The sequence below is a fragment of the Lontra canadensis genome, unplaced genomic scaffold (genome assembly GCF_010015895.1).
Source record: "Lontra canadensis isolate GAN:19392208 unplaced genomic scaffold, GSC_riverotter_1.0 scaffold2, whole genome shotgun sequence".
Taxonomy (NCBI): domain Eukaryota; kingdom Metazoa; phylum Chordata; class Mammalia; order Carnivora; family Mustelidae; genus Lontra; species Lontra canadensis.
The window spans coordinates 4,928,480-4,946,534 of NW_022630996.1; the positions used below are offsets into that span (position 1 = coordinate 4,928,480).

Genomic DNA, 18,055 nt, shown 5'->3' on the forward strand with positions numbered 1-18,055 from the left:
TGTGCCTTCAGCTGGATGGTGTCGCCTGTTGGCAGTGGCCCTGTGCTCCTCCTCCAAGGCCTTCCCAGCCCCTCCTTGCAGACTGAGGTCTCACCACACCTCCAACTTGCAAAATTTCTTCTTTCTCTTTAATGCAGGGGAGGGCAGAGGAGGGTAGAGGACTAGGGAGTGAAGCGTCCAGAGGGTGGGGTGTAGTGTGGCAGGCGCCTCTTGCTGAGGCCAAGATGGAGATGGGCTCTGGTGTTCCTTGTCGTTCCTTGGGCCTGTGTCTGGGGCTGGGACATAGGCATTGTCCCCTCACAGCTGCCTGCCCGGCCTCAGACTTCCACCGAGCCCAGCTCCCTCAGGTGCTGCTGCAGGAGCTGGATATTGTGCAACAGCTTCTTCTGGTGGCCAGCCAGCGTGATGCCCAGGGTGGGCAGGTCTCTGGTGGTGGGGAAGGAGTGGGTCAGGATTGCGGCTCCTCTAAGATCCCCTGCAGGACCCCTGGCTTGGAGCCCAGCGGAACCCCCACCCCGCCTCTCCCGGCTTACTCCAGGCTGAGCTGAGCCACATCACTGAAGGTGCAGAGACCAAACTTGGAGAAGTTGTCTTGGTAGCACTCCAGTCCGATGGCCAAAAGCCAGGCCTGGGGTGAGTCCAGAGAAGGAAAGTCCAGGGCCACAGGGTTCAGAAGGGCCTGGGAGGGTCTAAGTGGGGGAAGGGGAGGTCAACATCTCCCTTTTATCTTAGCCCCCTCTCCTCAGTTTTCTTTCTGGTTTGTATATACCCTCCCTGGTTGTCCCGGGCTCCAGCCCCAATCTCCAGACCTGTCCCCAAGGCCCCCATCAGCCTGCAGAGTGTCTGGTTTTCGGATCATCTTGTCAAATGCAGCCACCAGATGGTCAAAATGAGGCCGCTGGGTACGGTCCTTCTGCCAAGTGTCTAGCATAAGCAGGTGTAGTCCAGGAGGACAGCCTGGAGGCGGGGGAAGCCGGAACTCCTGCTCTATTGCATTTAGCACCTGGGGGTTAGTAGAGAAACATGGTGATGGGAAGCTATTGCTGGCAGAAAGGCATATTCTGTTAGGTCAGTGGGTGGGCTGGGATCAAGTGGGGCATGCAGTCAAAGCGGGGAAGGAACTTAAAAATAAGGAAGCCAAGACAACTTAAAATCTCAGTGGGTTAGAGAAGAAAAGCCAAGAATGTACAAACCTGTGAGGCTGGTGGGTTGGAAGGATGGGGGTGGGGAATGAACAATGTCTGGGTCAAGAGCTTACCTCCTGGTCACTCATGTCCCAGTAGGGCCGCTCTCCATAGCTCATCACTTCCCACATCACTATCCCAAAGCTCCAGACGTCACTGGAGGTGGTATGTTTTCCGTGTGCAATAACTTCTGGGGCTGCCCAGCGAAGCATACAACTTGGGCCCTGAGAGGTGGGGTGAGAAGCAACAATAGCAATAATTATAGCAGCGGTCACATTTATCGAGCAGCTCCTGTGTGCTCTGAGGTCTGCTCAGGGTGTGTTCCTGGATGGAGCGCAGGCGGGCTCCATTCTTTCAGACCCCAGGGCACACCGCCGGCGGTACGCACCCCAGGTCCCAGCTCATCCGCCAGCACCCTCTGGAAAAGGCAGAGCCCCTGAGACCGTGCTCTCACCTGAGGACTGTGGCCAAGACGAGCCACTTTGCACACCAGGTGGCTATTCACCAGCACGCTGTGGGCAGAGAGCGCACGGTGCACGAAGGCGAAGCTTGACAGGTACTGCATGGCGGCGGCCACTCCCCGCTGCATGGCCACCAGCTGCAGGCTGCTGAACTGGCCCTCCCGCTGCTGCTGGGGGCAGGGGGCAGAGGTCAGCTGCCAGCAGCGGGGTGGGGAACCTCCATAGGCCAGGGGCCAGACATCAGCAGGAGAGGAAGGAGGGGCTTAGGGAATCAGAAAACAGCCTGGGAAGGATGAAGACTAGGGGAGGTGTCTCTGGTCTCCGGGACTGTTGAGAACTGCAGACTTCCCCTGGACCCAAGGCCGCCCCACCCACCCCTGGGCCACACTGACCCTGAGGAAGCTGTCCAGGGGGCCCAGCTCCATGAGTTCCGTCAGCACCATGAGGGGCCGGCTCTTGGTGACCACGCCCTCCAGCCGCAGGATGTTGGGGTGCTGGAACTGGCCCAACACTGCAGCCTGGCCTAGAAAGGTCATCTGTAGGCTCTCCGCACCTCCAGCCCACAGGGCCTGGATGGCCACGGCCTGCTCCCGCCGTCCCCGGGGCTGCAGGCGGCCCCTGCGTACTTCTCCAAAGGAGCCTGGGAGAACGGGTGTAGGTGGAAGGCTATTGAGGAAGGACCCCGGGCTTGCGGTATCCTGCCCTGTTTAGAGGGGATCCTGCTGGGGAAGGCTTGTGGGGGTTCCAGCCCCTCCCGTCCCCTTTCTCTGCCCCTGCACACCTGCCCCAATGACCTCCTCAATCTTGATATATGCAGGATCCACCTCCCTGGTAAACTCTCGGATGGCCTGGCAGGGGTCCTCGTATGTGGAAGGGTCAATGTAATACTTCACCCCAAGACCTGTAGGCAAATGGGGTGCATGAGGAGGGTGTGGTACGAGGTCCGGCTGCCCACACACCCCAGGCATGCCCTCTTCCTTACAATGGCAGGGCCGAGAGTTTCCCCTGGACCACGGGGGAACCTCATCTTGCCTCCTGTGCTCAGCCCCCAGCCCTCTCTACCCCCACACCTGGACTGCTGTACTGCTGGAGTTGCTCTGTGTAGCCTGTCCCACGCCGCTTCCTGAGGACAAACCAGAGTCCTGAAATGACACTCACCTGCCATGTAGGCCACTCTCCAGCCAGGGATCTGTGGAGTGAGGGCTGCCCGATCCCTCCTTCCAGCCTCGCATGGGCCCACAGGAAGGGGCCCGGTGGTGGGAGGTGGGCTTTGGAGGTGGTTTCTGCAGTGGGCTTTGGGGCTGCCAGGACGTGGGGTTGTACTGTGGGGTGAATGGTGTGGGGACACAGCAGGGAGGGGCTCACCTCTGGAAGACAACAGCCAGCACGGTAATGGCCGCCAACAGGAGGAAGGCCAAGGCCCCCAGGATGGACCCAATTACCAAGGAGAGTCTCTCTGGAAGCTGGGTGGACAGCTCACCTGGGGAAGCAGCCAGCCAGGACCATGCATGGGCAAGGCCTCACAAGCATACACACCTACACAACCCCCGTGCACCCACTCACGCCCACCCACAGACCCAAAGGCCATGTGGTCAGCCATGACACTATGCTCACAGCCTCCTGTCCCACACGGCCGCCAGGCCTCTCCTCGGTGACTCCTCCTGCTTCCCCCTCTCCATCCAGGCTTCCTCTCACCTTGAGGCAGAGTCTGGAAATAGACCTTGCCCCCATAAGGGCCGTGACCTGCGGCAGTCCGTGCCCGCACTTGGAAGCCGTAGATGTGGCCAGGACTCAGCTGGGTCACGGTGGCTGTGTTGGTCTCGCTGGTCAGGGTGAAGGAGTGGGATTCATCTTCTGCCTGGGGGTGACAGCCGGTCACTCCCTGCTACCCAGCCCCAGCTCCTGAGTCCTGGTCACACCCTCAGGCTTCTTGGCACCTCTCGGTCCTAGTCCACCTCCACCATCTCTAACCCTACTGTGGGGCACCACCAGCCCACCAGCCCTGCTGGGCAACCCCCACCTTCCCACCTGGTCATAGTAGCGGAGCTGATAGTCCAGGATGTTCCCGTTGGTCTGGTCTGGCTGTGGCCAGGACACCGTGATGCTGTTGGATGCCCGGCTTACCTGGTGCAATGCAGGGACTGCAGAGGGAACTGGGGGGGCGGGGGGGTTACTGGAAGAGTTTCCAGGAGCCCAGCAGCATGAGTAGGGGCGGGGCTTCTAAGGAGGCAAGGTAAGGCATCAGGCCGAGCTAGCGGAAGGCTCACCTGCATGGCTGGTGCTGACGTTGATGGCGGCAGCTTGGGGAGGGTCGGGGCTGAGCTCTGACACCCCGTTCACAGCCTGCACCTCCAAGATGTAGGGCACATGTGCCCGGAGCCCCCCAACTAACACTCGGCTCTCAGTCAGGCCCCTCTGGCGGGGGTCGAAGTGCACCTCATCCCTGCAGCGGCGACAAGCACCCCCGGTGCCCGAGCCCGGCTCCCGGTGGCCTCCACATTCCTTGCACACGACATTGAAGAGCAGGTCCCCTCGTCCCCCCAGCTCCTGAGGCAGGCGCCAGTGCAGCATGAGCACTGAGCCTTGTACCTCGAACCAAAGCTCCCGGGGAGCTGATGGAGGGCCTGGGGAGGCCGGTGGGGACAGAGAGAAGGGCCAGAAAGGAAAGAGTGGTGGGAGGCAAGGTGAAGGAGGAAGGGTGGGGATGATGATGGAGAAAGAAAGAAGGCAGGGGAGCGGGGGTGGGGGGGGGTGGCCCAGACGGGAGGAGACCCAGAGCAGGGGGTTGGGACCAGAAAGCAGAGGAGGCGGGTGGGAGGAGAGGCAGGGGGTGGGCCGGTGTGGATGGGGTCAGGGCAGGAAGGAGGAGAGCAGAGGGAGAAAATGAACAGGAGAAAAGTCACTGCAAATGGGAACAGCTCCACTGTGTTGCCCTCAGGCTCCCCTTCTCTGCCCACCCCCAGTCCCATTTCCAACCCTGGGGCTGGTGGGGGACTCACCAGTGCAGGGAGTCTCTGGGGGGTCTGAACTGGCCCTGTAGAAGCCCTCAAGGCAAGGGCAAACAGGGGCTGCAGCATTGAGGGCATGGCTGCGGGCGGGGCACGGTAAGCAGGGTACGTTCCCAGCCAAGGCCTTGTAGGACCCCTCCGGGCAGGCTAGGGGGCAGAATGGGGCAGAGACATTAGGCTCACTTTATCCACCACCTCCTGAGCCCCCCACCCCACCCCAGGCAAGCACAAAGACATGCCCCCAGCCTTCCATTCCTGAGGGCTGTTTCTCCTGACCTCCTGAGACATACCCCCACCCCCTCTTCCCTCTTTCCCTCCCTGAGGCAGAGATTACTTCCATGGCCACTGGAGTAGAACTGCATTTCTGCTGATGGAAGAAGTGAGGTGCAGTGAGGGCTATGGGCAGGCCAAGTACCAGATAGAGGTGTCTGGCTTGATTGACCTTCCTGCCCGGAGGCCTTCTGCACCCTCCACCCTATAGCAGAAGGATTCCTCTTAGCTGGTCTCCACTGCCGTCTCCTACCTGCATCTTGGTCACCTGTGATAATCCCTTCCTAACTAGATGGCAAATAGGGACAAAGGACCCATCCCAAGATAACCCAGGAGTTTAACTCCTTTTAATCTCCATCACTTGTCAGGCCTGCAGCCCTAGGATGCTTAGCAGTGGCTAAGGAAGTCTCCAGAAGGTTCCAGAAATTTGAGATGAGCATATGACACCAAATTTGTGCGCTTTAGAAAATAAATCTGGAGAAAAACAAGAGTCCTTTCCTAAAATAGCTTATTCCTGACCTTTTGGGGACAAAATCAAGTTTGGGGTATTCAGGAGAGGTGTCCCAAGGTTGGGGAAGGTGGGGAGATCTTGGGCAAGTGCACAAGCACAGAATCTCACCTTGGCAGGCCTTGTCTCCGCGGCCGGGCTGGTGTCCTGGCTGGCAACGGCAGCCCCCAACCGCTACCATCCACTTGCCCTCCCCATTGCAGTGCAGCCTCGGAGGGCTACCCCCCGCCTGGCCCCCGCCTCCATCCTCCTCTGGCTCCGCGTGAGCCACACAGGTGCCCACGGCTGCCACCAGGGAGGCGCCCCCGGCCCCACTGGCCTGCGTCTCAGGGAAGGAGGCGAAGGCGCGGAGGACGGAGGGGCAGGTGTAGGAGAAGAGCTTGACCGCCACGAGGGCCAGGCAGGCCCCTGTGTCCTGGAAGGCCACGTAGAAGCCACGCTGGGTGAGGGGGCCGAAGCTCCTCTCTTTGACGTTGAGCTGCAGCCCGGCGCGCTGCCCGGCCCCACGCGGGCCTACCGCCCACACCGAGGAGGCCGGGAAGCTCTCGTCCGCGGCGATGGTGTCCACCTTGATCCAGCGTTTGAGGTGCCAGGCGGAAACGCTGTCGGGCCCATCGGGCTCCTCGGCCTGGCGGTAGTAAAGGGTGAAGGTCTCTCGGCAGGTGCCCCCGGCCACGCCCAGGCTGGCGCATGCGCGCACGGAGAAGTGCAGTCGGATGTGTGCCCTCTGCGCTCCGCGTCGCTCCACGAAGTGGGTCTGTAACCAGTTGTCTTGCCCAGTGCCCGGAGGAGCCCCTGCCACGTGGCATGCCTCGAAGGTCCGAGTCAGGCGTCGCTGGTCGTCTAGAACGCTCACTTCATCCCACTGCAGGGAGAGCGGGGAGCCACCGTTAGCTGGCAAACCCGGGTAAGTACACCCCAAAGTCCTGCTCCTCCGGGAGGGAAGGGGTCTTACTCCATTAGTCTCTACCCAGGGCTTCCTTCCCAAATCCTATATGACCAGTGGGGTGGGGGAGGCACACTGGGTGGGGAATGAAAGAGTGACACTCACCCCACCTGGCGGGTAGGTGAGCCAGCCAATCTCAGATGTCTCTCCAGTGGTGTCCAGCAGCACCTCTGCCCAGAGATAAGAAGGGCACTCAGCAGCAAAGCTTCCAGCTAGGACTGCTAACCCTCGCCCCATCCCAGGAGGGAAACAGGAATTTCCCTCCCTGGTCCTTTTAATTCACCAGCAGGGGCACAGCTCTCTGTCAGGAGCCTTTCTCTGGAACCTTCCCTGTTCCTTTCACTTTTTTGATGTCTTCACTCTTCTCTGCCTTTTCTGAATCTTTCCCATTCCTCACCCAGGCTGATTGGTAGGGATTCTCCAGTCTCCCCTCCCTCTTACCTTCCAGAGCCAGAACTGAGGACCCCAGCACCAGGACCCAGAGACTGCACACCATGCCCGCCACTCTGCTCCCTGACCGGGCAGCCCCCTCAGCAGCCATGGGGCATCTTCGGGGCTCCCACCATTGCCCTGGCCACCACCCTGCTCCCAGGCAGGGCCGCTGCTTTTTAAGACGGGTCTGCAGCCAAGCTTGCTTCCTAGGGAGACACACAGGACCAGAAGAGGCAGGTGGCGGGTAACTACATTGCTACACAGATAGTTCTCAAACCACCCCAGCACCAACCAGAGGGTAAGGGCCTGTCAGAAGCAGACTCTCTCCTGACTTGTGCCAAGTCTACCATCTTTGAGGGCCATATGGTAGGTCACTCCCTCCCTACGTCCTACAGGGGATGCATCATTGAGCATTTCTCAAAGCTCCCCTCCCCCGCCGCCCTTTAGAGCATAGGATAGTTCTGGGCCCAACGTACCCTTTTCTTCTGAAAGGCACTCTTTCAATTCTTTCTCTTCCTTTACTCTCCCTCCTCCTCCTAGAGCCACCCTGTATTGGAAGTCAGAAGATACTTCCATTAAACCAGGCACAGTAGAAGCTACTCCTTCCCAGGGAACACACGATCCCTCCTCCCCAACACCTCCTGACCCACATCAGACTTGGACACTCTGGACAATATAGAAAGGCAGTGGAGCAAGAGGGACCACGGAAGAGAGCTGTGGGGTATGATGCAAGGGGAGATGGGCGAACAGGAGTGAGAAGAGCATAGGCACAAAGATTCCATCTGGTAAGTAATCCAGCATAGAGAAAGGGTAGAGCTATGTAGGTCTGGCATGCCTACATTTTGTGACCAACGGTCCTCTCTCCACAAGGGGCACGTTTCCTCTATGGCTTACAGAAAAATAATGTATGTATATGAAAAAATTCTTCTAGTCTGCTCACAATGAAAGGACAGAGTGTGGAAACAACAATGTCAACATGTCCTCTGAGATTAATAATGCACTGGGTTGAAGAAGGTATGAGAACTGGGATCTCTATATTCATGGTGCATGTGAGTTCAAACAGGTATATCTTCTTGGAAGGACAGCTGGTGATGTCTTTCTAGCAGCTTCACCTCTAAGAGTTTGTCCTTCAAACTCTTAGGTCTTGGGTCTGTTTGCATCCTTGGGTCTGTTTGCAGAGATGTTCAAACAAGGATATTTGCTGCAGAATTGTTTGTAAGGGAAAAGACTGGAATGTAACTGTCCATCAGTGGTAAGATATTTAATAAATTATGGCACAATCTGAAAAAAGAGTGAGGGTTACTGCTTATGCACTGATTATGAAAATGATTTCCCAAGTGAAAGTAGTCCATGCAGAACAGTGTCGAGTATGTTCCCCATTGGGTAACTTAAGAAGGCCACCCACAGACATGTACCCCTGCCGGCTCACGAGCACATGACTGTGGGGCACAGCTGCCTCCAGGGTCACAGTGAAGACAAACGGGCTCAGACCTTCCTTTGTTCATTCGTCTAGAGATTAGTGGTGACCCATCTCTCCCCTTATAACTGAGTCTCAGAAGTCTGTGAGTGGCATGGACAAGAGCCGTCCATTCCATTTACTTCTGTTGAGAAGAAAGTAAGAGGCAGGTTGTTCAAAGACATGAAACTGAGAGAGAGAAAGGACAGCAGTTGGAAACTGGAATCTTGTTTCTGTCACGATGGCTGTGGCCACGTGACCCGCAGCACTCCTGAAAACGGCACACTTCTCAATGAAGTTGAAACCAAACTACTATACCATTTGACTTTGATAAATCAGAAAATCGTAGTTGGATGCCTGCTAATCTAATTTTTCCTGGCAACACAGGCTCTGTTGCAAGATGAAGCCTTTAGGGTCATCTCTACATAGTTATCATGAAAAGGTGCTGCTGTTACAGCTGGTGGGCTGAGGTATCATGGGCATCGGGCCACAAGCCGCTGAAATGCACCTTTCATGTCACTGGAACCCTACTTGTGAGACAGAGTTTAACTTACAGTGCATGGAGGCAAGCAAGAAGCATTTCCAAATCACCGGATTATATACCTTAAACTTATCACAGTGTTATACAACAATTGTATCTCAAAGTCAGAAAAAAGGAAGCATTTCTATACAGCAAATGACTCCTAAGAAACAGAGGTTCTCTGCCAGTACTGTCCCGAATTCTGCTAGAATCATTCACAGATGAAATGTTTCAAAGAAGAACAGGGAGATTGTGAAGTAACAAAGCATGGCCCCATCACCAATGGCTGCTTAATAAATATCCTGAAGGAACATGTGTTGTTGGCGCTTCCCCGAAGGGTTCAGTGGCTTAATTTGGAGACATGCTTGACACACCAAGGCAGACCAGACTGACCAGAGCCACAGGGTCTCTAGGAATGCTGTTATCAAGAACTGAAAATGTCAGCAAAATGCCTTTAAACAATGAAAGCTATTCTATCATTTGCCTAGCAGATATTCTCTAAAATAGCCTCTTTCAGTCAGAACATGGATGGATTCTGGAATCTGTACAAAAAGTAAACTGTAAGCACTGTGTCTTCCTAAACTTATAACTAGACAGATAATCACGGAGAAGGAATAATAAACACTTCGGATGCATCTCAATGAATTTTTTTTTTTTTTGAGAGACAGCAAACCAAGAGGGAAGATACGTACTGCAGATCCCATCAGCTGTGCACTATGGAACATTCTAGAAGATGAGGAATGGCAGAGTATTTGCTTTGATGACCCACAATATAAGCCACACGGTCGCTTGTGGCGGCAGTGGGGCGTGTATGCATAGCCTCAGCAGGCATCTTAATGACAACATGAAGCTGGCCTCTCTCCAGAGGATCCAGAAAAGAGCAAAAGCAATTAGGGAATATGTTAAAGCCACTCAGCTTCTGTCCTCAAGAGACACCAGGAAGAAAAGAATTAAATAGAGACATGGCATGTGGACTGCCACTTCTGTAATTGTTAAAAAAGGTTTACCAAGAACCAATATATTCATTTAAAAAATGGTGGAAGCACTTGAAGAGAGCCCAGAAGTGTTCCTTGCTGTTTGAAGGGACCTCTTTTAGATTTGGATCCAGAAGACTAAAAAAAAAAACTGTGGTTGAGTGAGACTAGGAAGTGAGGTCAATTCTTGCTTATCAAACAAAACAGATAAACTCAAGTCTTTTATTTTTTTTTTAAATACATATAAAAAGAACTCGGGTGTACCTCTTAGGCAAGAATAAAAACAAGGAAAGACGAAACTTTAAGATATGGAAGAAACTGCTGTCAGCTAATTCCTACTCCCGCAGATTCTTTTGAAACAAGTTTCAAAGGCAGAAACGTAAGTGACAAGAACACGCAGCTCCAGCCACATGCCTGGAATACTGAACAAGCAGGACTTAGAACTTGATTTTCAAAGGTGCCTTCAATGGTTGAGGACTAGGACATCTGTCTGAGCTTAGTCTGGGAGCGCATCCTGGAAGCAGCCAAGTGCATCCCTTCCGCAACACAGAGGGGGATAGGCCTGCTTTGGATCACTCTGTCTTCTCCAGCTCGCCAAAGGCATTGGTCAGTGGTTAGAAATCCTCTCACCCACCAATGAAAGAGCCCAAGACTTATCTCAAACAGGAAAACATTCGAATTTCAGATGTGCATATGGTTTTAAAAATATAACCCACCAGAAGCAGCTGAAATGTGGATGGAAAATGGGAGCTCAGAAAAGAAGACTGATTTGACAAAATTTCAGATGACAAAAATTGCATTCTATGACTTCACATTTTTTTTTCTCAGCTTCTTTCCTACATATATCACTTTACATCTTTTTGCTACGGTAGAGACACTGCATCCACAAGCCTGCTACATTTCTTTGGTTTATAAAAATATGACAGTCCGTAGGCATCAAAATTGTGTTTTGTCTCCAGAAACTGGCAAAGATTAAAGATGTGTAGACTCTTAGCTTATACATCATAACTTCTGAGTTCTGTTATCTATAAAAATGAAAGATTTAAAAATAAATTAAATGAGTAAATCTGTAGGAATTTAACAAATTAACTGTCTTCAAATTGAAATGTTAAATATGATAACTTTGTGAACAAACTGAGATGGTTTTAAATAGTTTATGTACCTTGATCCACAAAATGAGTTTTTAAAAAACTAAGTATTACAAGCCAAATCAGCTTGGAGGAAGATACGGCAGGAAAATGCACTGGCCATTAAAGCTGGTTACTGTAGGAGGGAGAAATGAAGGATGGCAGAGGAGGGATTATTAATTTTGTCTTACATATATTTCAGTGGGTTTTCTTGTTACAACGAGCATATCTTATTTTTACAATTAAAACAAAATCTCATTAATTATCATCTAAACAACAAAAAAGGGAAAACATTTTTAAAACCTAGACTAGCATAGCATATGTTTACATTTTACCCTCCCCGCCCTCCTCTCTCTAGGTTTCAAAACAATCCAGAAATTTTCACCTATAAGGAGAAAGCAGAGATAAAGAGGCAGTTGGAGTGGGGGATGAATGAGCAAAATAACTTTTATTGCTGCATTTTCTTTAAGCTTCTCTTCAAAGAGGTTCAAGTGGCCCCACTGATCACATCACGCTTCTCTGACTCAGTGTCAAGCAAAGGACTTCGGCTCTAAAGGACAAAGGGGAACCAAGGGGGCTGGGGACACTTGACCAGGGCATCGCTGCTGAGTGAGCCTGGGCAGGAACGTTCAGAGAGGCCGAGCAGGCTGCAGGGCCCAGTGGGGCGAGGGAGGTCCCAAGGGCAAAGGGGCCGATGGTTAATGTGTGGCGTGGCCGCAAAGTTGGCCCTCACACCTGTCAGACACAGGGTCAGCGTGGGAGGGGTCAGCACCATGGGCCCTGTCCTCCGTCCTGTTCTGCAGCTGTTAAACGCCCAGGAAATTCCAGGATAATCCTTGCTCAGCTTAATGCTGCTACCCTTTAATCTCCACCTTGGATGTGGTCGCAGTCTCTTGGAGCTCTGTCCGCCCGCCTCGAAAAGGATCCCATCAGCCCTACAGCGGCATCCAGAGCAGACAGTGAGGAGGTGGCTGTCCTCCGGTGCTTCTCGCCCCTGCTGCCCCGGCTCCAGAAGCCAATTTGTGGATTACCTAGCAGAGGAGAGCCCTGTGTCCCTTGAGACCTCCAGCCTCCAGGAATGTCCCCCAGAGCTCACAGATGCAGACGAATGTGCCTCCCACTCCCAGGCTGTGGAGCTGGGGGAGGCTTTTAAGAGGCAGGCAGTGTCTGGGAGTGGCAGGCAGCCACTCAGAATGAGCCACTCTGGCTGGGCACTGACCGGGCATGTGCGTGGCTTTGGAAAAGGGCATAAGGGAGGGTGTTGGGACAGTCAGTTCGTGTCCGTGAGAGATAAGTAAATGGAAGATTGTAGAATCCCCCAAGAGCCAGGACCACTACCTGTGGGAGCAAGTGTGAGAGTACGTAAGGGAATGTGTGTGAGGTGAGATGCGTAAGGAGCAGCACACAAGCTGGGAGGTGTGTGTGTGTGTGTGTGTGTGTGTGTGTGTGTGAGTGTGTAAGGGTGAGAGTATGCACATCAGAGCAGATCCAGAGTGCTTTTCATACTGGTCACTGATGCCCATGAGCCCTTCTCCTCACCCTGGGTCTGTCCCTACTCTCCCCCAGTCAGCCTGTCAACTGGGCTCTGCTCTGGGAGTTGCTGCTGCAGAAACATCTGGGCTGGGAGAGGGAGCTGATTAGGGAAGTAGAGAAAAGGGAAACACGAAGCTGCCCCAAACCCCAAACCCCGCCATCTCCCTTCCCCCTCATGGGCAGTGCCGTGGGGACATAGGACTTAGGACCCAGCTCAGGAGATGGTGATGAGCTGCAGGAGAACCTGGCCCCGAGGAGGAATGTTCCTTCCCTTCCCGTGCTCAGATCGCTGCTGCCTGTTGCTCCTAGGCAGGCTGGGGACACGGTGCTCACTGCCAGCCATCTTTTTGCACCCTGAATGAACCAACAGACTCCAAAGGGGCCCTCCTCTCTAGGCCACTAGGTAGGTATACAGAAGCCCTCCAGCCTAATCTTCCTGCAAGGATAAAAGGTCCATTGCCCTGAGAGAACCCAGTGGCCCCCCTGAATGGCACTATCAACAAATGATATGTCTCAATTCTGCAATGCCCATTACCTGGACATTTCCCTGCACTGCCAACAATGCCACACTCCTTCCCACCCAACCAGCATCTCCCCTTCTAGAACCTGAGTCAAGTTCTCCTGGCAGGGGGAGGGCCTGGCCCTGGTTAACTTATTGGGAACAGGCCCAGCCACTTCTCTCCATGGGCACTGCCAGGGACATTACAACATCGGCTATGCTGGGCCCCAGCCAGCTCCCCCAGGGATGGGAGGAGAGAGGATGCCAGACGGCCAAGATTGGTGGATGGGGGTGTAGGGCAGGTAGGGCCAAGTACCCAGATGTAAAGAGAGGGGAGTGGAGCTGGGGCCTCAGAAAAGCAGCAGACTTTGGCTGCAACTTGGGGGTTATGGCTGGGGAGCATGAACCAAGCCTCTCCACTCTAAAGCTTATGGGTGGTAATGGGGGTGGGGGAGCTGGGGGCAGGTGTGTGATCAACCTCCCTGCTCCTCCCAGCTCCGCGGGATTGGAGAGATGCCACTGGAGTCAGAAGGATGGGCAAGCCTTTTCAGAACGCTGGGAGTCTGGCCTCGGCAAGGACCCCTATCTCAGGACCCCCAATATCTGGAGACACAGTGGGAGGTCGCAGAAGCAAGGGTAATGGGGGTGTCAATGATGGCCGGCCAGAGGTCGGGGAGCCAGGCTGGCCAGTTTCGCACCCCTCAGGAACCCACCGTCGCCTTGGAGAAGGATACTCAGTACTACCCCGGGAGGCCCCCAAGGATCTGCAAAGGCCCAGTCTGGAGGGCCCCTCTACTTTTGCAAACCTTGATGCCTCTGTCCCCAGGCATACCGCCCCCCCCCCCCCCCCCCCCCCCCCCCCGGGGCCCACCTTCCGCCGGCCGCAGGCTCCGCAGTTCTGTGCCCCCCCCGCCCCAGGCCCCGCGATGGAGCCGAGCAGCCCGTTTCTCCGCTCGGGTGCGGGGACCCGGCTCCCCGCGGCCCGGGTCCTCTCGCCGCTGCGCGTCTCTGGGGCTCCGGGGCGGCCGGGGGGCGGTGGCTGGTGGCGGGGGCTGCTCTGAAGGCGCAGCGCCCGCGGATCGTGCGGGGCCCACGTCGCGCTCGCCGTCGCCGCGCTCGGTCGCGGGTCCCGCCGCCTGCTGCTCCGCTCTGGAGCGGCGGCAGGGGCGAGCTCAGCCCGGCCCGCCCCCTCCGCGTCCCTCCCAGCCCGGCCCGCCCCTCTCCGGCCCCTGCGGCCGCCCTCCCTCTCCCCTCTTCCGGGGAGCCGAGCCCGCCCTCCCGGTCTGGGCGGCGGTGTGCGGCGCCCCGCGCGGGGGAGAGCAGGGTGGAGGCGCGGGGCTCGCCCTGGGCCCGCCTGTGCGCTGGGGCGGGGGCGCCTCCTCCTCCCGGCCGCGCGGGGCTGGAGGACCTGGACACCGAGGGAGGCTCGCGCGGGGGTCCTGGAGGGGGCGGGCTGCCGTGCGGCGGGGCGAGGCGTTCAAACCCCTGGGCCGGGCGCGGGCTCGGGTCCCCGGGAGGGAAAGCGCACGGGAGGGCGGCGGATGCCCGGGGACGGCAGGGCACGGCCGGGGCAGGGCAGGGCGGCGCAGTCGCCAGCCCGAACACCCGCGCCCTCTCCCCACCCCTGCTTTTCTGCTTCAACTCTAGGAACTAAACCCACTGTTTTAGTTCCTACTCAGGTTTAAACTAAGGTGGGCGTGAGCTGTGAAGAAGAGAAAGAAGGAAAAGAAGGGGGTGGAGGGAAAGCCAAACTGAGAAATCTCGGAGGGTACGGGGGTGGGGTGGGGATGGGTAAGCAGCAGGGAGGGGGCATCTGGGTTACGAAAGTGTCTCTGATCTACCCTTAAACTCGTCTGCCCCTTCGTGACCCTGGATCTTGGCCAACTGTGGGGCCTCTGACCCCTCCCTCCCCAAACTGCTGGGAAGCCTGGGTCTGAACGGGGAAGTCCAGGTGTAGGTGCCTGGCTTTGCATTGCCCGGGCAAGTCTTGCCCTTCTGGGTACCTCCTCCCTCCGCCCGCTCCCCGGGGAGAACCTCCCCCACGGGGATCTGAGGCGTTGGGAGGTACTCAGCGGGTGCCTGGAAGGTTTGAGGAAAAAACCTTGAGGGGGCGCCGCGAGGAAAAATGTTTCCGCCCACCCCTAGCCTCTTCTCCAGCCGAGGACGGGATTTGGGGTCTATTGTTCCGGTCCTACAGCCCTAAACTGGGGCCTTCCCACGAAGTGCTGCTACCACCTGCTGGTTCTTTCAAGGAACACAGGCATCTGGTGGAATTCCCTCTGGCCTTTTCCCCCTCCCCACTTCACCGTGCCGCTTCTTACTTTCCCACTTACTTCATTTGTCCAAGACGAGGTAAAGCACTAGCTGCAAATGGGCTGATCAAAACTGGTACTTAAGGAGCATTCAGAAACCATGGAAAATTGTGAAAGAGATCTGTGAGCCAACAAGCCCAATAAACAAAACAATGAAACTCATTAGGAAGCACCTGGGAGAAACAAACAGGCTTTAATGAATTGGCTGAATGAGTGATGGAAACGGGGCGACTGACCTAGTCCCCACTTAGAAGAGGGATTGTTCACTCTGGATATCTGCAGTCAATTAATAAGCCTAATGATGTTGAATGATTCTGCATTTGGGCATCTTTAATAAGTCACTTGCACTGGTGAGTCTAATTCTATCTTGTTTCTTCCCCTTGCTCTGAAATTCAGTGGTAGAGAGCTGCCTTCATTTCATTTCCAAATCAGTTATCTCCAAAGCCTTGTAACACTTTTGTGAAGAAACCTGAATTTTCATGGTATGTGATATTATATAACTCATGATCCTAGTTACAATAACAACATGACTGCCAGAAAGCTTTGGGTAAATTGGAAACTTTTTTAAAAGAAGCATATGATTAAATTACGTTAAAAGTATCAGCAACACAGAAACAGCAGTTAATTTATAAACCCCAGAAATTCCAGTGGTAATTTGCAATGCATCATATATTGACAATATAGTAAAAATATCTCTTCCTTTCTATTGTCTGATATATCTCACCGTTTACACTGCCCATTAGGTGCCTATAATATGAAATTAAGCTTTTGTTGTCCAAGGCTTATGCAATGAGTATTTTTCTTTTGTTAATAACATTTAAGAGGCATCTAGTCTTCAAAGAAAGATCCGTTGTACTCTGGAAGGAAAGAGGTTTAAATATGTGATTACAATAGGCCCTGTATCATCATCTCCTATGTGTTAAACCAAGTTTTAAAGGTAGGTGGGTAGTACAGAATGCATTGTGAAGTTATGTTACCATCCTTAGCTATTAAAAAGAAAAGTAATGAATCCCTTTTCAAAGTTGAACATAAATCTTTGCTATAATTTGTTCACTGCCTGGCACATATTGGGTACTTAGAAGTGTTTTAGGATAAGTGAATAAAAAATAATAGTATTTAAACTTGTTCTGTGGGGCACCTGGGTGGCTCAGTGGGTTAAAGCCTCTGCCTTCGGCTCAGGTCATGATCTCAGGGTCCTGGGATCGAGGCCCGCATCGGGCTCTCTGCTAGGTAGGGAGTCTGCTCCCCCCGCCCGCCTCTCTGCCTACTTGTGATTTCTGTCTGTCAAATAAATAAATTAAAAAAAAAAAAAACTTGTTCTGTGTTGAGGGGCAGGATCTAATAAAGTTTGTGGCTCACAGAATTCTTTACCAGGAGACATAACTATCTATAATGTAAATTTGCAGCCAAAAGAACTCCACAGGACACAACTCCTGTGTCTTTTTTATTTTTTTATTTTTTAAAGGTTTTATTTATTTATTTTGCAGAGAGAGAGATCACAAGTAGGCAGAGAGGCAGGCAGAGAGAGAGAGAGAGAGAAGCAGGCTCTCGGAGAGCCTGATTCTGGACTTGATCCTAGGACCCTGAGATCATGACCTGAGCTGAAGGCAGAGGCTTAACCCACGGAGCCACCCAGGCACTCCAACTCCAAATGTCTTGTCCGGGGTTTTGGATTCTGCCTCTTTTCCTTTTCCGTGTTTGCCCCTTCTCAGGCTTTTCTCTTCAACATCTTTCAATCCCCAAGGATGCTCCATTTCTTCCTTCCTCCTTATTTCCCTTTAGAATGACTAATGCAAGCTGATGTTATTATAAACGAAGAGCTTTATAAGTCATTTCTGTGATTATCATTCGAGTAAAATTCAGTAAAGGAATTTGCTAAGTCCCCAGATCTCTTATCCCAAGACATTACATAAGGCTCCAGATATACAACCTCACAGGGGACCAGGCACTTCCCTGAACTTTCTCGAGGTCCTGTGGCCTCTAAGTGCAGTCTTATTTCCCAAAAGCTGGTGTCTGGTCTCCAAATATTTGCCCAATAAAAATGTCAAGTGTCCATTTATAAAACTTCATCTCCCCCCCAACCCCGTTCAGAAACTTCTAGAATGTTCTAGGGTTTTCCTACAGTACAAGTTTTGCAACTGAATTTTAGACCAATGGTGATTGATATCCTGGGTAAAGTGAGTGATCTTCAAAGTTTCCCCATGCGAGCCTTACACTTTGACATTACTTTAGCTGAGCAAGAGTCAAAAGACATTGAGAAGTATTAGTGCACACAGAGAAAAAGGAAGGCTCTTCTCTCATAACAGAATGTTTTCTCAGAGATTAATTTCAGCTGCATGAGATGGCAGCAGAGTTGTACAGCAGTGGTTTAAACAAATCCAGGGATCCAGGAATGCTATGAAAGCCTCAGGTCAACAAGACTTAGGCTCCCACCATTCCATCTTTCAGGTGATGCCTTGTTCTATGGTTCTCCGCATGTCAGCAGTGCTCCAGCTGTAATGCCTGTTAGCTTCAGTCCCCAAAAAGAAGATGGCCACAAAACCAAGAGCAGAGCTTTGGCTGAGTTAGCACCTTTTAAAGAAACTTTCTGGAAACCCCACACACTGCCCTCTCCTTGTATGTTATTGGCCAGTGCTGTGTTGTATGACCACCCCTGCCTGAAAGGGACAGGGAAATGCATGCTGCACCAAATGAAATTCAAGTTCTGTTTGTGAGAAGGGAGAAGAGAAAGAACACTGGACAGGCAGCCAGCAGGCTCTGCCACGAACGAGCAAAGACGATCGCAGTTATGTACATCTTTTCCTGCAATCTATAAAAACAGAAGC

The 18,055-nt window shown here is 53.5% G+C and overlaps 1 protein-coding gene across 5 annotated transcripts; it reads right to left on the reverse strand.

Annotated features, from left to right (window-relative positions):
• Positions 1–102: 102 nt before the first annotated feature.
• On the reverse strand, positions 103–14,119 carry EPHB6 (EPH receptor B6). Of its 5 annotated transcripts, XM_032867162.1 has the most exons (19): positions 13,790–14,119; positions 9,793–9,897; positions 7,286–7,356; positions 6,819–7,015; positions 6,483–6,547; positions 5,543–6,296; positions 4,645–4,800; positions 3,913–4,269; positions 3,674–3,798; positions 3,341–3,503; positions 3,011–3,125; positions 2,716–2,768; positions 2,427–2,546; positions 2,038–2,285; positions 1,639–1,812; positions 1,259–1,408; positions 810–1,003; positions 534–689; positions 103–426 (listed from the first exon to the last, which is right to left on the reverse strand). In XM_032867162.1, the coding sequence occupies exons 4-19, from the start codon at positions 6,916–6,918 to the stop codon at positions 318–320; spliced, it is 3,039 nt and encodes a 1,012-aa protein (XP_032723053.1). In that variant the 5' UTR covers positions 6,919–7,015; positions 7,286–7,356; positions 9,793–9,897; positions 13,790–14,119; the 3' UTR covers positions 103–317. The 5 variants fall into 5 exon arrangements, with proteins under 5 accessions (XP_032723053.1, XP_032723036.1, XP_032723061.1 ...); XM_032867145.1 differs by lacking the exon at positions 9,793–9,897; XM_032867170.1 differs by lacking the exons at positions 9,793–9,897; positions 13,790–14,119 and adding an exon at positions 11,759–11,889.
• Positions 14,120–18,055: the final 3,936 nt, after the last annotated feature.

Excerpts from the sequence above, each read along its gene's own strand:
- EPHB6 (XM_032867145.1), bottom strand. The coding sequence starts at position 6,918 with ATGGCTGCTGAGGGGGCTGCCCGGTCAGGGAGCAGAGTGGCGGGCATG. Across the intron at positions 1,409-1,638 it reads GTCTTGGCCACAGTCCTCAG|GGCCCAAGTTGTATGCTTCG; the intron begins GTGAGAGCACGG and ends CCCACCTCTCAG. Across the intron at positions 1,004-1,258 it reads GGGACATGAGTGACCAGGAG|GTGCTAAATGCAATAGAGCA; the intron begins GTAAGCTCTTGA and ends ACTAACCCCCAG.